Source organism: Diabrotica undecimpunctata, chromosome 1 (genome assembly GCF_040954645.1).
Source record: "Diabrotica undecimpunctata isolate CICGRU chromosome 1, icDiaUnde3, whole genome shotgun sequence".
Classification (NCBI taxonomy): domain Eukaryota; kingdom Metazoa; phylum Arthropoda; class Insecta; order Coleoptera; family Chrysomelidae; genus Diabrotica; species Diabrotica undecimpunctata.
In genome coordinates this window covers 110,625,831-110,645,327 of record NC_092803.1, presented here as the reverse complement: position 1 = coordinate 110,645,327, position 19,497 = coordinate 110,625,831, and the positions used below count along the sequence as shown (strand labels likewise).

Below are 19,497 nucleotides of genomic sequence, written 5' to 3'. Positions count from 1 at the left end.
AAGAAGAGAATGAAACTCAGCAAGCTGTTATAGAAAGTATCAGATAAGGTTGTTATTATTCCGGAAATAATGGAATGAAATGGAGTAAAGAACCCAATAACCGAAATGTTTGAACAAGAGCAGAAAACTTAATTACACATTTACCGTTAGTCAAAAATCACGCAAAACATGACAAGATACCAATTGAGGGCTTCCTGCTATTTATTGATGGACAAATGATTGCTGACTTGGTTAATCATACTAACTAACGAAATGCAGAAAAATTTGAAAGTTGGAAGAACTCTCCACATTATGGGAATACATCTATGAGATAAATCAACGCTGTGTTGGGGCTTGTTTACTTGTCTGGTGAATGGACGTTTTTCATTACACAATGAGCCAACGTCGATTCGAATTTTTAATTTTATGTCTAAGATTCGATAACAAACAAAACCGTAAAGAAAGAGTCAAGTTAGATAAACTAGCTCATATCAGAGCTTTTTTTCGACAGGTTTGTGGAAAATTGCAAATCTGCATATTTTCCCTCTGAATTTTTGACAATTGACGAGAAGCTTGAATCGTTCAGAGAGCGATGTGCTTTCAGGCAATATATGCCAAATAAGCCATCGACATATGGAATCAAGGTACATTCATTAGTTGACGCACGTACGAGCTACCTACTCAATATCGAGGTGGATGTGGAACAACAGCCGAAAGGTCCATTCCGAGTTAGCAATTCCCCGAAAGACATTGTAGAAAGATTAGTTGCTCTCGTGTCTATGATCAAAACGCAATATAACGTTTGATAGTAATTAAAACAAATCTACTAGTCGTTAATAATTAGGAACACCACCTAAAAGATGGAGAAATAGCTGAGAATTTGTATTGGAACATGTTACGAAAAAAATAAACAGATGATAAATCTAAAGCAAGAAGAGGAATTTTTCTTTGTTATTTTAGAGGTACACATTTTATGTTAACCATATTATCTGGAGTTCGCCTTTTTAATATTCCACAGAGTTACATTACCACTATCAAACGTATATTGACTTATTGACTTATTATATGCGTAAAACAAGATTTTTTTAAATTTATATTTAAAATATTTATTCAACAATTTTTTTGGCCTTACCGTAAGAGTAACTCTGTCGACGTATTTTCGTGATCCAAAACTGGAATCAGTTTGTAGCCAATCTTCTAAGCTTGAAACTGACGTTGTTTCTATATCTGGATGCCTCCATTTGCTGTCCAACGTTTCTTCTCCGAAGAAGAATCCTTTATCATCTTTAATGTGGGAGGAGTTTGATATTCTACTAGAAACGCTGGCAGCTGATGATGACGGTCGAGCATTTTGGGAATTTGATATAACCTACAAAAATATAATTGAGTAACAGATTTTATAATAGGTAGTTATTTTAATAGTTTTAAAACAAATTTTTTGCTTAAAGTTTTTTATACAAAAAAATCAGACAGTTTTTACAAAAAATCCATTTCATTTTAATTGTTTCAGTCATGTAGTGAAGTAAATATTCTAGAAGATAAAAGATAGGACCAAGAGCTGCAAACGCAAAGTAATGTAGGTTTACCGTACCATGCCTAAACCATCATGACAACTACGTGTATAAAAAGAACTGTCACAAACATATTACTAGGGACATTCGGCCGCACCTCCTTTCATATTTATTCTAATATCTAATATCATGGTCGTAGGAGCAGAAGAAAAAGAATCATTAAAACTAGAAAATTAAGGTACAGAGAAATAATCAAAAACTAATAATAGTTTCAAAAAGAACGTCCATCGGGCTAAGGGAGAGTTACCAGTCTCCACATTATCGGATTACCATATTAGTGAACGATTTCAGAAATATTTTAAATAATACCGAGAAATATAAGGTATTTCGACAATGCTTATCTGGAGGTGAAAGATCAGAAAAGTGAGAGAACAGGGCGTTGGTACTAGTAAGATCATTATATTACTGAAATTCAAACAAATTCCCGAGTGAAAACTAAGACGTTACAGAGTTAAGAACTCAAGAAGTACACTCAGAGATAATAATTACAAAACTGCTCTAATGGACATCAATATAGCAGTGATCCTCAAGAACTGCTTGGAACAAATAGTGCCCGATAATAAAAAATTGTTCAAAAAAGATCATTATCATCATCATTCAGCCTTAATTTATCACGACCACTGCTGGACATAGGCCTGCCTCAAACTCCTCCATTCTTTACGATTTTGTGCTTTTTGTTGCCAATTTTTGGTGATACGCCTGATGCCGTCAGCCCAACGTGTAGGTGGTCTTTCTCTACTACGTTTGTCTGCTCTTGGCCTCCAATTTGTAATTTTGCTCATCCATCGTGAGTCGTGTATTCTCGCTACATGACCTGCCAAGTTCCATTTCAGTTCCGCCATGCATTTCACAACATCAGCAATACTCGTCCTTCTTCGCAGATCTTCGTTTCTTAGTCGGTCCCGTAACTTCACACCCTCAAAGAAGATGCCCTAATGAAACTTATCGCTTAAAGAGAAAAGTTTAAAGCGACTGGTTATAACAATCTGTAGTAGATAATAGTGCGGTAAACAACTTTGACAGTTTAGAAGGACTTAATACGGAATCCACGGAATACTTATACAGAAAAATAATATCAGAGAAGATTGTTGAGAATGACATATAAGAAAACGATAAAATCGAGAAATGCTGAAAAAAACTCAAAAATAACATAATTAACGCAGCAACAGAATCACTTAAAGAGAGGAAAGTAACGAACACTATAACATATCAAAAAAGAAAACTTCATGGTTTAGAGAATAACTGAAGACAACATGGGAAAAAAAGAAGAAAGCCTTTTTACAATACAGTACAAGCTAGGGATGGGAAAAACCTACCGGTTTTAACCAAAAACCGGTTTTTTACTTCGCAATAACCGGTTTTATCGGTTGTTTTTTTGTCCCGGTTGTAACCGGTTTTTTATTTTTAAATTAAAAACCGGTTATTAGGTTTTTACGGTAATTAGGATTAGGTTAGGTATTATTTTGGATCCCAATCATGATTATTATTCTCAAGTAATTATTCCAAACAAAACCATAATTTAAATTTTATTTTATTTTATAAATACAGAAGCAAAATGAAAGTGCAAACTTGTAACCTATTGGATTAAAAAAACCGAAAACCGGTTTTTGGAAAAACCGGTTTTTTTGGCCAGGTTAAACCGTAATAAAAAAAAACCGGTATAACCGAAAACCGGTGTTTTGTCAAAAACCGCCATTCCTAGTACAAGCGGCATATCTATATTTCGTGGACCTTAAGAAGGCATTTGACCGGGTCAAATTAAAGGACATTATTCACTTATTTTACGCAAAATAGATACCTCTAAGAATAATCAAAACGATCGAAAACATTTACCAAGACAACATAATAAAAGTAAAAGTAGAAGAAGAACTAACCAAACTTGTTAAAGCTGGCAATGGGATAAGACAGTGAGATTCCCTGAGTCCTCTATTGTTCAACCTGTTTATGGATGAAATAATAAAAAAAATAAGAACTGAAAAGGATACCAAATGGGACGCAGACGACGCAATACTATTTTCTTAAAGTGAAGATGATTTACAACGTATGCTGCACCAATTTAATATAAATGTTAGAAAATGTTACATGTTAATTTCCTTAAAAAAGACAAAATACTTGGTTACAACAGCAAATTTACTAAGATGTAAATTGGAGCTAAAAGGTCAGATAATAAAACAAGTGATAGAGTTTAAATATCTAGGTATTACATTATCTAGCTACGGAAAGCTCGACACTGAAGTGGAAGATCAAGTAAATAGAGCAAAAACACGATCTGTCACATAGAGGACAAAAAGGATGCTAGAGACAGCAGAGATGAAAACACTTTGAAAAATTAATGGTACTACACTATGGGACAGAGCCAGAAGAGTAGAGATATACAACGTAGATGCAAGGTGGAGAACATCTGGAACTGGGTAAGAAATAGAAGAGTATAATGGAACGATCATATAAGCCGAATAACAACAAATAGAGTAGTAAAGACGGCAAGAGACGGTTCCCCAATAGGGTGATGATCAGTAGGAAGACCACGAAAACAATGGAACGAGAACTTACTGGAGGCATATTGAAAAACAGATAGTCATGTCTACATAAAAAGAAAAAGTCGAAGAAAAACAAATTGGGTGCTTTATATCTTAATAATCTTATGTCTATCTTAATAAGAAAGTAATATTAGGTTTCATTCAGAAATGAAATTACCACATAACGAAATGGAAATGAAATAGTTATTCTAATACGCCCTTATTGAATTAAATACACCAGTCAATGAAGAAAAAAAGCTGAAAAAATCTTCTACAGATATTTAAAAAATATTCTAAAAGGTATATCAGAGGTAGCTGATATACCTCCGTGAAGATTTTGCCGATTCAGCTGATTTTGTTTTGTTTTTTTAACAATCTTAAAAAGTGAAAAACATAGTTTTTTGCCCCAAAAAAATTATTATATATTTTAGAGAAAAATTTTTTTTGAATAAAAATTTTAGATCATAAAAAGTTCTTTATTTTGAATGTTTCCAAAATAAAATACATAAACAATTGACTGAGGTAGTTATAAGAAATGCTTATTTTTTTAGTAATTTATAAATGTTAATAACTTTGTTTTTTATATAAACACATGTAAGATAACTACTCAAAATTGTGGTAGTTATTGAATTTTTAAAGTATCCCAAATTTTAAACAGGTCGACCAAATAGTTTTTAAGTTATTCAATTTGTTTATCCCGGAGAGCGATCATTTAAACAATTGTGCTTGCCCAAACAGTCAATTTAGAGGTACCTAAATTTTAGGCTTATTAAAAAAACGTCAACGTTTTAAATATTTTATTAAAAAACAGTTTGAAAAAGTGCTGATTTATTAGCTTCGAACATTTAGAATAATTTTTTACCTATTTTTCTATATCACACATGTTGTAAGTAAGCTCAATGAAAAGCTAATAAAAACACGCTTTCCAAAAAAAAAACGAACCTTCTATATCTAATAACATGAAACAAGCTGAGATATTGCAGAGGACGGTTTTCCCCTTCACTTTTCAGTGGTGGTATTTTACGAGTACCATCATTTTAACGGGTTGTAACTTTTTTACTTTTTCACTGTGTGCTTTCTATCAGTGGAATTATAAAATTTAGATCTGATTTTACTTTTTGTTGAAGTTTTAGCTCTGAATGTTACTAAACACTGGAAATATGATTTTAAAAAAAAAATTATACCTATCTAGTTTCTTATTGATCATAGAAGGTTCTGTTTTTTTTTTTTAAAGTTTATTTTTTCACCAGCTTTTCATTGAGCATACATACAATTGTATGGCATAAAAAGTTACTATAAATGTTTATAAACTAAAAGTCATCCCTTTTTCTAACTGTATTTTAATAACAAATTTAATAAAATCTTGATATTTCTTTTAATACACCTTAAAAACGAAACATCAAAAAATCGATTGCGATTTACAAAATATATCTAGTGACTTTTTGAGAATGCACTTAAAAAAACATGAATTTTTTTAGGGGGTTTCACTAAGGAAGAATAATACCAACTTATAATTTATATGAGACACCTTATATATTTTGACAGTTTTCGTATACATTTTTAATTTTTCTTTCACCTGATATTACATGTTATATATCTATTTTCAGTTGTTGGAGAGACATCATGTTATAGACATTTAGAAATAAAACACTCATAAACACATTTTATTATTTTATTAAGCGTATAATAATCCTTCACAATTTTTTACCAGAAATAAGATCAATCAACTTACAAAGTGACAGTTTTATTTATAAAATATGGAATTAATAATTAAAAAGTAATAATAATTCACTTTGAACCAACAATAAGCAGTTAAGTATTTACAAAATGGAAAGAACAAATTTACCCAGAACAAAAACTACTTAACAACCAAAATAAATTTTACAAAAATATAAACATTATAATAAACATAAAAACAACAATAATAAACAACGGAATAACTAAAATTTATTTTACAAAAATTTAAGAGTTATAATAAATGGTCAAAATGCCACCTGTTTTGTTATAATAGGTAATAATTGACACCTTTTTCTTACATACGTATCTTACACAATTGAGCATATGTATTGGCTTTATTTTGATAAATGCTTGATGAATTCTTTGTAATAATTCTTCCTTAGTATTAAAGTCAGTTTTATAAATATTGTTTTTCAAAAACTGCCAAATAAAAAAATCAAGGGGATTTATAAATAATTTCCAACGAATTTGGCATTAAGGCAGGTGCTCCATTCGGTTAGAATAAAAATGTTTTTCTCTTGGCCATACATTTCTCATCAAAAATGTAATTTAGACTTGTTTTTAAGCTACCTACCTATCTGATAGCAGTTAGTTTATTATCAAATATATGATAAAATTTAACAAACCAAATTAACAATAACGTAAATGAAGACGGTAGACAAAAGGTTTAAAACCAGGGATCTGAGGACATTCCAGAAATTACTCAAGATGAGATACAATATGCACTCAAAAAAAATGAAAAACAACAAGTCGCCAGAAGATGATGGAGTAATTACAGAAGCTATAAAACTTGGCGGAACTTCTCTTCTGAAAAAAATACGAGACATCTTCAATCTCTGTTTGTATAGTCAAAAAATTCCTATAGCTTGGAGTAACTCCATTACAATTCTTCTGCATAAAAAGGGTGACAACATGAACCTAGAGAATTACAGGCCAATTTTTTTACTTAACCACTTATACAAACTGTACACCAGAATAATAACCAATCGATTGGAAGCAAAATTTGAGCTATATCAGCCAAGAGAACAGGCTGTTTTTCGCCCCAACTACGGTACAAATAACCACCTACAGTGCATAAAAGTCTTGATTGAAAAATCAACTGAATACAATAGACCTCTAGTTCTAACATTTATAGACTTCCATAAAGCGTTTGATACTATCGAACTACCCGCACTTCTAAAGGCATTGAAAGAGTGTCGAATTGATCATAGGTACACCAATATTATAGAAAATATATACATAAATGCTACAACAACTATAAATCTGCACGGTCCTACCAATAAGATACATATCAGGACAGGTATTCGACAGGGAGATATTATGTCGCCCAAGTTGTTATGTCTCCCATATAAAAAATCATAAGTTGGTATTATATTTTCTTCCTATTTCCTATTTCCTCCTCCCTAAAAAAATTCACGTACGCCAGTTAACTCTTCCATAATATATCTATCAAAAGTTCCAATAAAACCTAACGCAGATTATCAGTTCCAATAAAGTTTAATTTTTTTTTTAATGAAGAAGGTATTTCCTGAAAGAACCCTGTTGTTTTCGACATTTTTAAATAATCGCTCTGTATCTTGCTAATGTAGGGAGCTCCTGATGATTTGATTGGGCAATCGTTACTTTAACAAAAAAGAAATTTAGCACACCTTAATAACTTATTACCTGCCACAATTTTCAATATTACCTGTCATTATGTTTAAAAATCCAAGTTATTAACATTTATAAATTACTGCGAAAATAAGAGTTTTTAAAAATTATCTCGGTTAATTCTTTATGCATTTTAATTTTTGAAACTCCCAATATTAAATACCTTTTTATTATCTATAACTTTTATTTGAAACATTTTTCTCTAAAATGTATAAGAAATGTTTTTTACGCAAGAACTACTTTTTTTCACTTTTTACGATTGTTTAATAAAAAAACGAAGCAAAATTAGCAGGACGTCTTTACATAATTGTCATCAGATATCACTCATATACATTTTAGAACCTTTAAATACCTGTATAAGACTTTTTCGGCTTTTTTTTCTTGACTGGGGTAGACTAGTCTAATGTGACAAACTGAAAAAATCAAGTAAAAATACTAATTGTATTCTGTATTTTGTAAGTTGTAGTCGATTCTTTGAAGCTTCAGTTTTAAGGTGTATTAAAAACTTCTTTTATTAATTTTTTTTATTAAAAAACAGTTTGAAAAAGAGCTGAGTTTTTAGCTTGTAAACATTTATAATAACTAGACTTCGGCAAATATGCATATTGCATATTTTGCATATTGTGCATATTTTATGCACATATTTCATATTTTGGCATATTTGTATAAAAGTTTGCATAAAGTGCATAAAAGTTCAGATTTTTATACTGTATTTAAAAATTTTAAAACATACCAATTTATTTCAATTCTTGTATAAAATTTTGTAGTCATTTTAATCAAGAAATGATCTAAGTACGTAATCTCTACAGGTACAAAACATTTACAATTTCAAAGAAGATCAATTTAAGTAGCCCTCAACATTCTTAGAAAGTCTCGGTCACTGAGGCATTCAGTTATTGGATAATCGCTAAGGGTTCGCTCATTTGCATTTTATGATCTAATCCCCAAATCTATCTACAATTTATTGTATCTTAACAGCAGGTAAACGGCTAATAGTTTTGTTCCTAATTTAGGGATTTTCCAAAATCTCCCAGTTTATTGAATTAGGTACCTAAACATTTCTAATTTGATGCTCAGATTTGTAAATCATTTTTGTTTTGATATTCAAAGCGCAAACACTCGTTGTGCGTAACAAAAAGGAAGATTGTGATTTTATAATGCCTAAAACAACCAGTGCTTCAACTTGGATTAAACCTTATAAAGAGCTGTCTATGGATATGGGAAAAATCTACTGTTCAGTCTGTGGCAAAATTGTAAGTATCTAATATTTTCTATTAAATATCTAATATTTCATACATACAGGGTGTTTTCAAATGACACTTACAACGTTTGACTGTAGATACTTCTCGAAAAATTGAACAAAACAATATAGTTAATGAGAGGTCAAACTTATTTACTTTTCGAGATACAGGGTGTTAAAATTAAAAAAAATTAAATTCTTTTAGTTAATAACAACAATAACTTTAAAACCAATAAACGTATTTACTTGAAATTTAGTACTCGTAGGTTGTTTTTAAATGAAAAATAGCTTCCTATAGTGAGAAAAAATTGTCCATGGTACAATACAATGGTGTGTATTTAGAAAAATTTTTCACCTTTACTTTTTTTTATGAAGTCAGCTATTGTAAAACACAATTATTTTTATTGTAATTGAATTAACAAAAAAAAACTTTTGTTGAATTTTAAAATAAGTTTGCAGATAATTATTTTTACATATCTGTAGACGAAACCACTGATTCCTCAGGAAAGTATATTGCTCATTTATTGATTGGTGTTCTTAAAGAAGATACCTTACCAAAATCTCATCTTATTTCATGCCAGCAACTTGAGAAAACAAATGCTTTAACAATTTCGCGTTTTATACAAGAAACATTAGCAACTTTTTTTCTTCCGACAACTATTCCTTCTAATAAATTACTGCTTATTTTATCGGATGCTGCTCCTTATATGGTGAAAGCAGGACAAAATTTAAAAATATTTTTCCCAGATTTAATACATGTTACTTGTGTAGCGCATGGATTAAACAGAGTTGCAGAAGAAATACGAAAAAAGTTTCCTCTTGTAAATACCATGATATCCAGTGTCAAAAAAGTATTTCTTAAATCTCCTATAAGAATTCAACTTTATAAAGAAATGCTACCTAACATTCCTCTTCCACCACAACCTATTTTAACGCGATGGGGAACATGGTTAGAAGCAGCTAATTTTTATGCAGATCATTTGTTAAAATAAAGAACATAATTGATACGTTAACAGATGAAAGTTCCCAATCTCTTTTGGATTCTAAACAAACTTTTCAGAGTAACTTGCTTTAACAAGAACTTTCATTTATAAAATCAAATTTTAGTTTTGTTCAAAAAACAATTACTCAGTTAGAATCACCAAAACTGTCATTGTTCGAAAGTACAGCATTAATAAAAGAATTTGCGTCATGTTGTCGGAACGTTAGAGGTAATATTGGAAAAGATATTTTAAAAAAATTTGAAGCTACTATGGAAAAAAATAAAGGTTACCATATTCTTTCTAAAGTAGTCAGTGTTCTAGCTGGAAATATTTCGGAAACAATTAATTTAGAACCAAATGTTTTGGTTAGTTTGAAAAATGCTCCCGTTACATCAGTTGATGTTGAACGAAGCTTTTCCATATATAAATATATGTACTCAGACAGAAGCCACAAGTTTTTGTTAGAAAATTTTGAACACCACTTGGTCATTTATTGTTACCATAATTCTAAATAAGTTTATTCATACTTAAAAATGATGTAGTTACTTAAAATAAATGTAAATCTTAATGAATAGTAGGAAATATTTAGTTATGTACACTTTTTTTTTTAAATAAAATTGTTACTATTTTACGATTTTTTTATTTATTTGTATGCATATTTTGTAAAATATTTGCATATTTTCGGGTAAACACGTGCATATTTATGCGCATATTTTCTACATTTTTATTTGCATATTTGCCGAAGTCTAATAATAACTTTAATGTTTTTTATGATATATGCTTATATGTAGGCTCAATCAAAAGCTGGTAAAAAATACACTTTCCAAAATAAAACAGAAGTTTCTACTACCAAAAGAAACCAAGATAGTATTTTATTCTTTAAATCATAGCGTTTTATTCTTAGAATTATACTTCCATTCTTTATTAATATTAATATCTGAAACTTGAAAGGATTCTAATTTAAGATAAGTTTTTCCTGATCGAACTTATATATAGCACATACAGTGAAGAAGTAAAAAGTTGTAATCCGTTAAAACAGTAGTACTCGTAAAATACCGCCACGGAAAAGTGGAGGGTAGAACTGTATAGTTTCGTTTTTTAGATTAGAACTTCAAATTGAAGCGCTGGCAAAATTTGCCATATCTAGACTTCTACCGTATGTAGTACCTTTTTATTTTTTTAACTGGAGTGCCTTAAAAAAAAGTAATAAGAATTTTGTTATTTTCACCTCTCGGAAAATGCTGGAAAAATAAATTAATTAATTTTTACATAAAAGAGTCATTGAATTTTACTATTATTTTATAAGAAATATTTAAATTTTATTGATAAACGTATATTAATTATATAAATATACAATAATTCCACAAACAAACTAAGTTCCCGTAGCTGGCTGTATACCATGTATCACAAAAAAATATTTATTTAAAATCCTTTATAAAAGGTATATAATTAAAATACCCAATCGGGCTATATCACAAAACGTTTTAGCAATCTGCATTCCATCATCAGTGTTTCAGGTGTATGTTTTGAGCTACTAAATATTTGGGTAAAAACCATTAAATGTTATTAGTTTAAATTTAGATTACATTATTCGATCTTTAATGTTAAGATTACCAGTCGTTACCAACGTTTTGTGATATAGCCCGATTGGATATTTTAATTATATACCTTTTATAAAGGATTTTAAATAAAAAAATTTTATATAATAATTATTATAAATTAATACAATATATTTATTTCTTTTATTTAATTTTATAGTTTTTATTTGAAGAAAATAATTCATTTTATTATAAATGCATTGAATGAAGATAAGTAGTTAATAAGCATAAATAATAGTTTTGTAGTTCACCCCCCACTTTTCCGTGGCGGCATTTTACGAGTACCATAATTTTAACTGGTTCTAACTTTTTACTTCTTCTTGGAATATACCATCTATAAAATAAACAATAAAATTTAGATCTTCGTTTATAATTTGTTTAAGTTTCAGTTCTTAATAAATAATGGAAATATGATTTAAAAAAATGCTATCTTGTTTTCTATTGTTCATAGAAGGTTTTCTTTTGTTTTGAAAAGTGTACTTTTTCACCAGCTTTTCATGTATTTAAATTATCATTTATATCATATCATGATCTCTCCAAGATAACAAATTGAATAACTTATAAACTATTCGGTCGATCTACTTGAAATTTACCACACTTTAATAACTCATTCTGACCATAAGTGCCATAATTCTGACAAACTGCCACAAATAACAAGACTTTATATTACATTCCGTTATACAAAAAAACAAAGTAATAATCACTTATAAATTACTGCAAAAAAGGGTTTTTAACAACTACCTTGGTAAATTCTTTATGTATTTTAATTTAGAAACTTACAAATTGAAGAACATTTTAAGATCTACAATTTTTATTTGAACTATTTTTCTTTAAACTTCATAAGGAACGTTTTATAGTTAAAAAAGGCTTTTTCACTTTTTAAGATTGTTTAGTATAAAAACAAAGCAAGATCAGCTCTATGTCTTATGTCACGGATTTCTTATCAGCTACTCCTTATATACTTTTTAGAACCTTTAAATATCTGTATAAGATTTTTAAGTTAAATCAATGATTTTTTTCCAGATAGACTGGTATAATTTAAAATATGGCTATCATATCCACAACGGAAATTTTTGAATGTTTAACATGTTTAACAAATACTCTCGTAATCAGTCTTTCAAAGGCCACCCAACCGGTTTATGTTTACTACATTTTTTTTTTTTTTTTTTTTTTTTTTTAGCCCTTTTTTCTATCCGAATTGTCGAATAAAGGCCTCTCCCATTTCTCGCCATTCATCCCTGTTGTGTGCTAGGCGTTTCCACATTGGTCCTGCGACTCTTTTGATATCGTCGCTCCAGCGCATTTGAGGTCTTCCTCTTGGTCTCTTCGCATCGTACGGTCGCCAGTTTCCGACTTCTTTGTTCCATCTACCATCTTCGAGACGTTCGTTGTGTCCAGCCCATTTCCATTTTAATTTAGCTGCTTGTTTCGCGGCGTCCTTTATTTTTGTTTTGTTCCGGATTGCTTCGTTCGTTTGCCGATCTATTAGTGAGATACCAAGCATCTGTCGTTCCATGGCTCGCTGAGTTTTTCGAATCTTGTCCATGTTCTTTTTTGTGAATGTCCAGGTTTGAGCTCCGTAAGTGAGAACGGGAAGGATACAAGAATCGAACACTTTGGTTCGAAGGTTTTGGGGTATCTTTTTGTCTTTCAGTATGTATGAGAGTTTTCCAAATGCGGCCCATCCCATTCTTACTCGTCTGCTTATTTCGGTAGTTTGGTTTTCTTTGTTTGCCTTGATATTCTGACCCAGATATATGTATTCTTCTACATGTTCCACTTTTGTTCCTTGGATGGTTATCGTTGGTTGATCATCTTTATTCGACATTAGCTTAGTTTTACTCAGATTCATTTTCAGTCCTTTTTTTATGGATTCCGTATGAAGCTCATCGATCATCGTCTTCAGTTCTTTCCAGTTGTCGGCTATTAGTACTACGTCATCTGCATATCTTAGATGGTTTAAATACTTTCCGTTTATCGACAGTCCCTTCGTTTCCCAATTTAGTGATTTAAAGATATCTTCAAGTGCGGCAGTAAATAGTTTTGGAGATATGGTGTCTCCCTGTCTTACTCCTCGGTTGATTTTTATTGGCCTCGTTTTCATTCCGTTATCCATCGTGACTACCATTTCAGCGTATTGGTATATATTATGTATTAATATCCTATATCTAGAATCTATTCTGCTGTTGACCAGTGCTTCCCCAATAGCCCATAATTCTATGCTGTCAAAAGCTTTCTCGTAGTCTATAAATGCTAAACAGATTGGTAAATTGTATTCGTTAACTTTTTCTATTAGGACCTTTAGTGTGTGAAGATGGTCACATGTACTAAATCCTTTTCTAAATCCGGCTTGCTCTACTGGTTGATATACATCGAACTTTGTTGTCAATCTATTTGTAATTATTTTTGTGAATGTTTTATAAAGTTGTGATAGTAGTGATATTGGACGATAATTTTTCAGATCTGTATTGTCCCCTTTTTTGTGTATTAATATTGTGTTAGCAGTATTCCATTCCCTTGGTATGTTTCCTTCAAATAGGCATTTATTAAAAAGTATTTTTAGGTACCTGATGACTTCTTCTCCTCCTTCTTTCAACATTTCTGCCAGAATTCCATCACTACCCGGTGCTTTATTTCTTTTCAATTCTTTAATTGCATTTTCTATTTCTACTTCGCTTATTTCGGGCATTACTTCAGAATTTACGTTTGTTATTTGTCTTTTCAGATTTTGCTTTGAAGAGTCGGGGGGATCGTTTCTTGAGCGGTATAACTCAGTATAGAAGTTTTCAACTATGTTTGATATCTGAGCTTTGCTTGTTTCTAGTTGACCTTGTTGATTTTTCATAGTTATAATATTTTTCTTTCCTAATTTCGGTTTGGTATATTTCAGACTTTGATTTTTCTCTATCACTCTTTCTACATGTTCTTGTTGATGTTTTTTAATATCGTCTTTTATCTGTTTTCGTATGGCTCGATTAAGTTCTTTGTATTCTGTGGTATTTCTTTTGTTTAGTGACAGGAGCTCTTTTCGTTGTTTCAGCATACTACATACATAGTGAAAAATTACTGCCACTACTAAGTCATTATCAAAAATATAATAATAATCATCGATGATTGCGTGTTATAACAATCGATTAATTCTGTTCCCGGACAACATATACCTGCTCTTATTGTTTCTGAATATTTTAAAATTAAAGTCTTTACTTCAGGAAACTTTATTTTGATTAAAGCTTTCTCCATTTTGTTAAAATTTAAATAAATCAACGCTAGTTAATTGTCTATCAAACGTGAACTTTTTGTTCTGTTTGCTTTGTAAATTACATAAAGCACAGACTTGTCATTTTCCTGAATTGATTTCGAAAGAAGGTTTTTAATAGATGTTGCTATAGCTTCTGGAGCATATTATTTTTAAAATAATTGCTAATATGACAGAAAGATTTTGTTTCTTCAGAGCTTACTACAAGTTTTCCCTAAGGAGTCGAAAAGGCCGAACTATGTATAAGCGAGTGGTGGTATTGAAATTAAATCTTAACTGTCTTTCGTAAACTTTTTCGTTACATGCAAAAGTTAATATCTTTAATAATTATTCAACATTATTATTATAATTGGTTATAGAAGGAAAAATTGAAGAAAAATAGAGCTTGAGCGACGACGCACGTTCCTGTTGAAAAATTTAAAGCAGTGGAGTGGAAAAACAACAATAGATCTCTTCAAAACTACTGCAGATAGAGTTAAATGGGTCGTGATGATCCCCAATGTCCTTAAAGGATAAGGCACAGGAAGAAGAAGAATTATAATGTGTATTAATTATAATAGATGATACGGATGTTTCCTAAAAGAATTAGTATATAAAAATTCAAATCTTATCAAAATAAATATTAAGCATATACACGTAAGTGTCATAGAAATTAATATTAAGTTTATACAAAAAAGAAAAGCTTACGCCAAATCTTGTCAAAATACCGAAAACTGATACTGATACATACAATACAAAAATAAAATTTAGCGCATAAAAATGAACGATTAATGAAAAGATATACATAACATACATGCCAAATTAAAATAGAGACAAACATTCTCTTCGTTTGTTTTATTTTAAAAACATGATAATATACAATTCTTTCTGTTATTCCTAAAAATCCGTTCCGTTCTGTTATCAAATAAATCCGTTCCGTTCTGTTATCATATAAATCCGTTCCGTTCTGTAATCATCTGAAGTCTTTTATATGATATGACTAAAACGTCATTGTTTTTCCTAAGATATCCATTTTCCACCAAAGGTGTTTGGCGATCTAATAATAGTCGGAGTAACACTACTGTATAAAATTATGTATTTAGCCGGGAATAACAACCGTATTCCTAAAGACTGGACACTTGCGAAGACTATCCTAATATACAAAAAAGGAGATAAAAGAAATGCTCAAATTACCAAGGCATATCTATTCTGAGCGTAGTATAGAAAGTATACAAGATAATTCTAGAGAAAAAAATAAGAAATAATGATGAAAAAACATTAGATGATAATCAATGCGGTTTCAGACCAGGAGGGGTACAACATATTTAATATTCACAGTACGACAGCTAGCAGAGAAAGCACTACATTACAATGATGAACTATACTTGAATTTTGTAGATCTTAAAACACCCTTTGACCTAGTATCACGGGTGGAAATATGGAGAGGTATTGAAGAGAGAGGGATTGATAACTAGCTACTACTAGCTCTTGAAAGTATATATATAAGTATAAGAAATGTGATCAGAATAAACAACTAAAAATCGAAAGAATTTGTTACGAAAATGGGTATTAGTCCCTTGTTGTATGTTACATTAATGGACAAAATAGCCAAACAAGCACGAAAAAGTGTCAAACACGTAAGAGTTGGTATAAGAAAATTATGACAGATATTTATATCTGAATTATTATATGCTGATGATTTAGTTATTGCGGCAAATAGCCAAAACGATCTACAAAAAGTGTGCAAATTTGGTTGACCTGCGTCGATTCTCAATGCACCGAGCTTTCGACATCCTCTCTGATGTATTTTTTAGGGTTTCCGAGGTCTGAGTCTCCCGAGTCCCCAGACACTACTACACTGATCACTAATCAATGCATTACTGCGATTAGGAATAACGGACGGTTCATTTATACCGTCGATAGTGACGTAGTTTGGGCGGTGGTTGGCGTGGGGGTTGCCGTGGGAACTGGAGCAGGAATTGGCGCGAGGGTTGGCGTGAACATTTGACACACACATGAATTTTGATTGTGAAGCGGGCGATATTTTCTTTATGAGAGGTCCCCATGTTGAAGGTAACCGGATGTTGTCATCTTTTTTATTGAAACAATTTGATCTTTTTTCAATTTCTATGGCTTCTCGGATAATTTTTGGTTTCAATTTAATTTAAACTTCAGAACCCTAGCACTTATCCGCTTCTATAAACCAGCGTATATAAACTCCTGGGCAAAATTAACGCACCACCATCTAAATATTTACAATATGAACACTAAATAAAACTAAGTTACATTGAAATAATAATAAACACCTACAAATAAGTCCAACATGACTTTATCATGACCCTAATTTGCCTTATTGTTTCTTTAAAAATTAGTTTTTGCCGGGAATGCGTAAATAAGCTAGCATAACTCCAAATTGCAAAAAGAAAAAAATCAGTAAAGTCCCACAATAAAATGCATCTGGGTCAACACTAATACCGTGTAGGCACTCCTCTGCTTCTTATGACTGCATTTATACATCGAGGCATGCTTGATATCAAATGTTCAACAAAAGCTTGCGGAATATTCTCCCATTCTTCAATAACGGCCTCAATGAGTTGGTTGTGATTGGCAATAGGAGGTCTACGACTTAGAATCTTTTTTTTTTTAGATAGTCCCATAGATGCTTTATATGATTATGTCCGAACTGTTAGGTGGCCACTCTAATAAAGGAATATCCATATCATTTATATAGCCAATAACCTGTCGAGTCACATGAGGACGAGCGTTGTCTTTCATGAATAAAAAATTAGGTCCTAGAAACGGAGCAAAAGGCATTACATGTTCGACAATAATGTTGTCTAAGTAATAATGGGCATTTATAGACCTCGTACGTATGGGAACCAACTTCGTACGAGTTTTAAAACAAATTCCCTCCCAAAACATTTTAGAGCTACCACCAAAAGGTACTTTAGGAAAGATATTGCAGCTGGCAAACCTTTCTCCTCGCCTTCGCCAGACACGCTCACGGCCATCTGGAGCTTTTAGGCTTACTCTAGTCTCATCGGAGAAAATAACTCGTTTCCAATCATCAATGGTCCAATTTTGATGCAATCTTGCAAAATTCAATCTCTAAACTTTGTGTTCTCTGTTAAGCAAGGGTTTTTTGGCCGGTTTCCTGTTGCTCAATTCTGCTTAATGTAAACGTCTTCTAACTCAACGGTAAGAGCTGCTAAAAAATAGAAAATATCTTACAAAGTGGAACTAGAAAATAAAAATTATAATAACTCACCAAATAAAATTAGTTTTGTTAATAAATTGCTGCTAAACATATTTCAAAAAACTATTCTACAAATTTTCTTATCTAATAAATGTTAAATGTAAATTTAGTAATATTGAAAAACTTTTTTAATACAAAAGAATTGAATTTATAAATAAGTTAGAATAGCGACAAATTACAAATAAGCCTCAATGTCATAAATGCTAACTTAAAATTTTCATTTTGACAATTATATTGCCAAAAAATAAAATTTTGTTTAAAAATTCTTTTTTATTTAGTAATAAAATGGAAATGGTAAATGGAAAATTAAATCAAAATGTGATATTTTACTGGTTTTATAAATAAACAATAAAGAAATAATATAATTATAAATTTTGCTTAGATTTTGAATTTCTGATCTTGTGTTTAAATTATTATCACTTCTGCTAATACGAACCATTTCTAAAAAAGTAAAAAAAAAGTATAATTTGAATTTATTACTTTTACTACAGAGAATTTTAATGTTATCAAAATCCATAATATGGTCTTTGTCGATTACATGCTCTGCTAAAGCACAAGATGGTTTTTTAATTCTACAATCACTTTTGTGGGACATAATACGATTTGACAGATTTCTTCCGGTCTCACCAACATACTCAGCTTCACACTGAGTACAACTAATGCTGTATACTACATTTGTTTTATCTATTAATCTATAGGATACTTATTTTTGGAATATAAAGATGAAATAGTTTTGATGTTCTTTGGTGCTATTTTCATATTGACAATAACCTTTAGTGTTTGTATTAATTTAGGTGTTAATGATGGTATAAAAGGTAGTGAATGATAACAGATGTTCTGATTGTTGGATACAATGTTCTGAGATTTAGCAAAAAATTTGTTACGTTACCTTTATCGCTTTTGACAATGTAAATTTCAGGATGGTTTTTAAGGAGAAGTTTAGTTTGTACATAGTATTTATTTAAAAAATGATTTTTGACTTCTTTATGTAAAAAATTTGTAATCACTTTTGTACATTTACATCTAACAAAATTCTTTTGACTATCATTTTAGTGGTCTGATTATTGATTCAATATCAGAAATTAAATTTGGAACTCTAATATCTGATTTATAAGGACATAAAGAAAATTTAGGTCCTAGTGTTAAACATTTTTTAATTTCAAAAGGAAAATGAATAGATGTTATGCCAAAGCACAAGATGGTTTTTTAATTCTGCAATCACTTTTGTGAGAAATAATGCGATTTGACGCATTAATGTAATTTTTTGACATGTAATCGATAAAGACCATATTATGGATTTTGAAAACATTAAAATTTTATGTAGTGAAAGTAATAAATTCAAAAGGACTTTTTTGGAAATGGTTTGTATTAGCAAAAGTGATAATAATTTAAACAAAAATCAGAAATTCTAAATCTAAGCAAAATTTATAATTATATTATTTCTTTATGATTTATGTATAAAACTTGTAAAATATCACATTTTGATTTAATTTTCCATATATCTGTTACATTTTTTCAGACATCTATCAATGGTGAATAAATCTTCTTCTTTTTTGTTACTAAACAAAAAAGAATTTTTAAACAAAATTTTATTTTTGGCAATGTAATTGTCAAAAATAAAAATTTTAAGCTGGCATTTATGACATTGAGGCTTATTTGTAATTGGTCGCTATTTTAACTTATTTATAAATTCAATTTTTTTTGTGTTACGAAAATGTTTTCAAAATTATAC

At 30.4% G+C, this 19,497-nt stretch overlaps 1 protein-coding gene across 4 annotated transcripts in view; it reads right to left on the bottom strand.

Moving 5' to 3' along the window:
* The window catches only part of LOC140452342 (uncharacterized), a 262,587-nt gene that overhangs the window by 85,260 nt on the left and 157,830 nt on the right, over window positions 1–19,497 (bottom strand). For all 4 annotated transcript variants that reach the window (XM_072546552.1, XM_072546533.1, XM_072546543.1 and 1 more), the window contains one exon: window positions 1,112–1,348. In XM_072546552.1, the coding sequence (XP_072402653.1) occupies window positions 1,112–1,348 (237 nt within the window). The remainder of the gene's footprint in view (window positions 1–1,111; window positions 1,349–19,497) is intronic.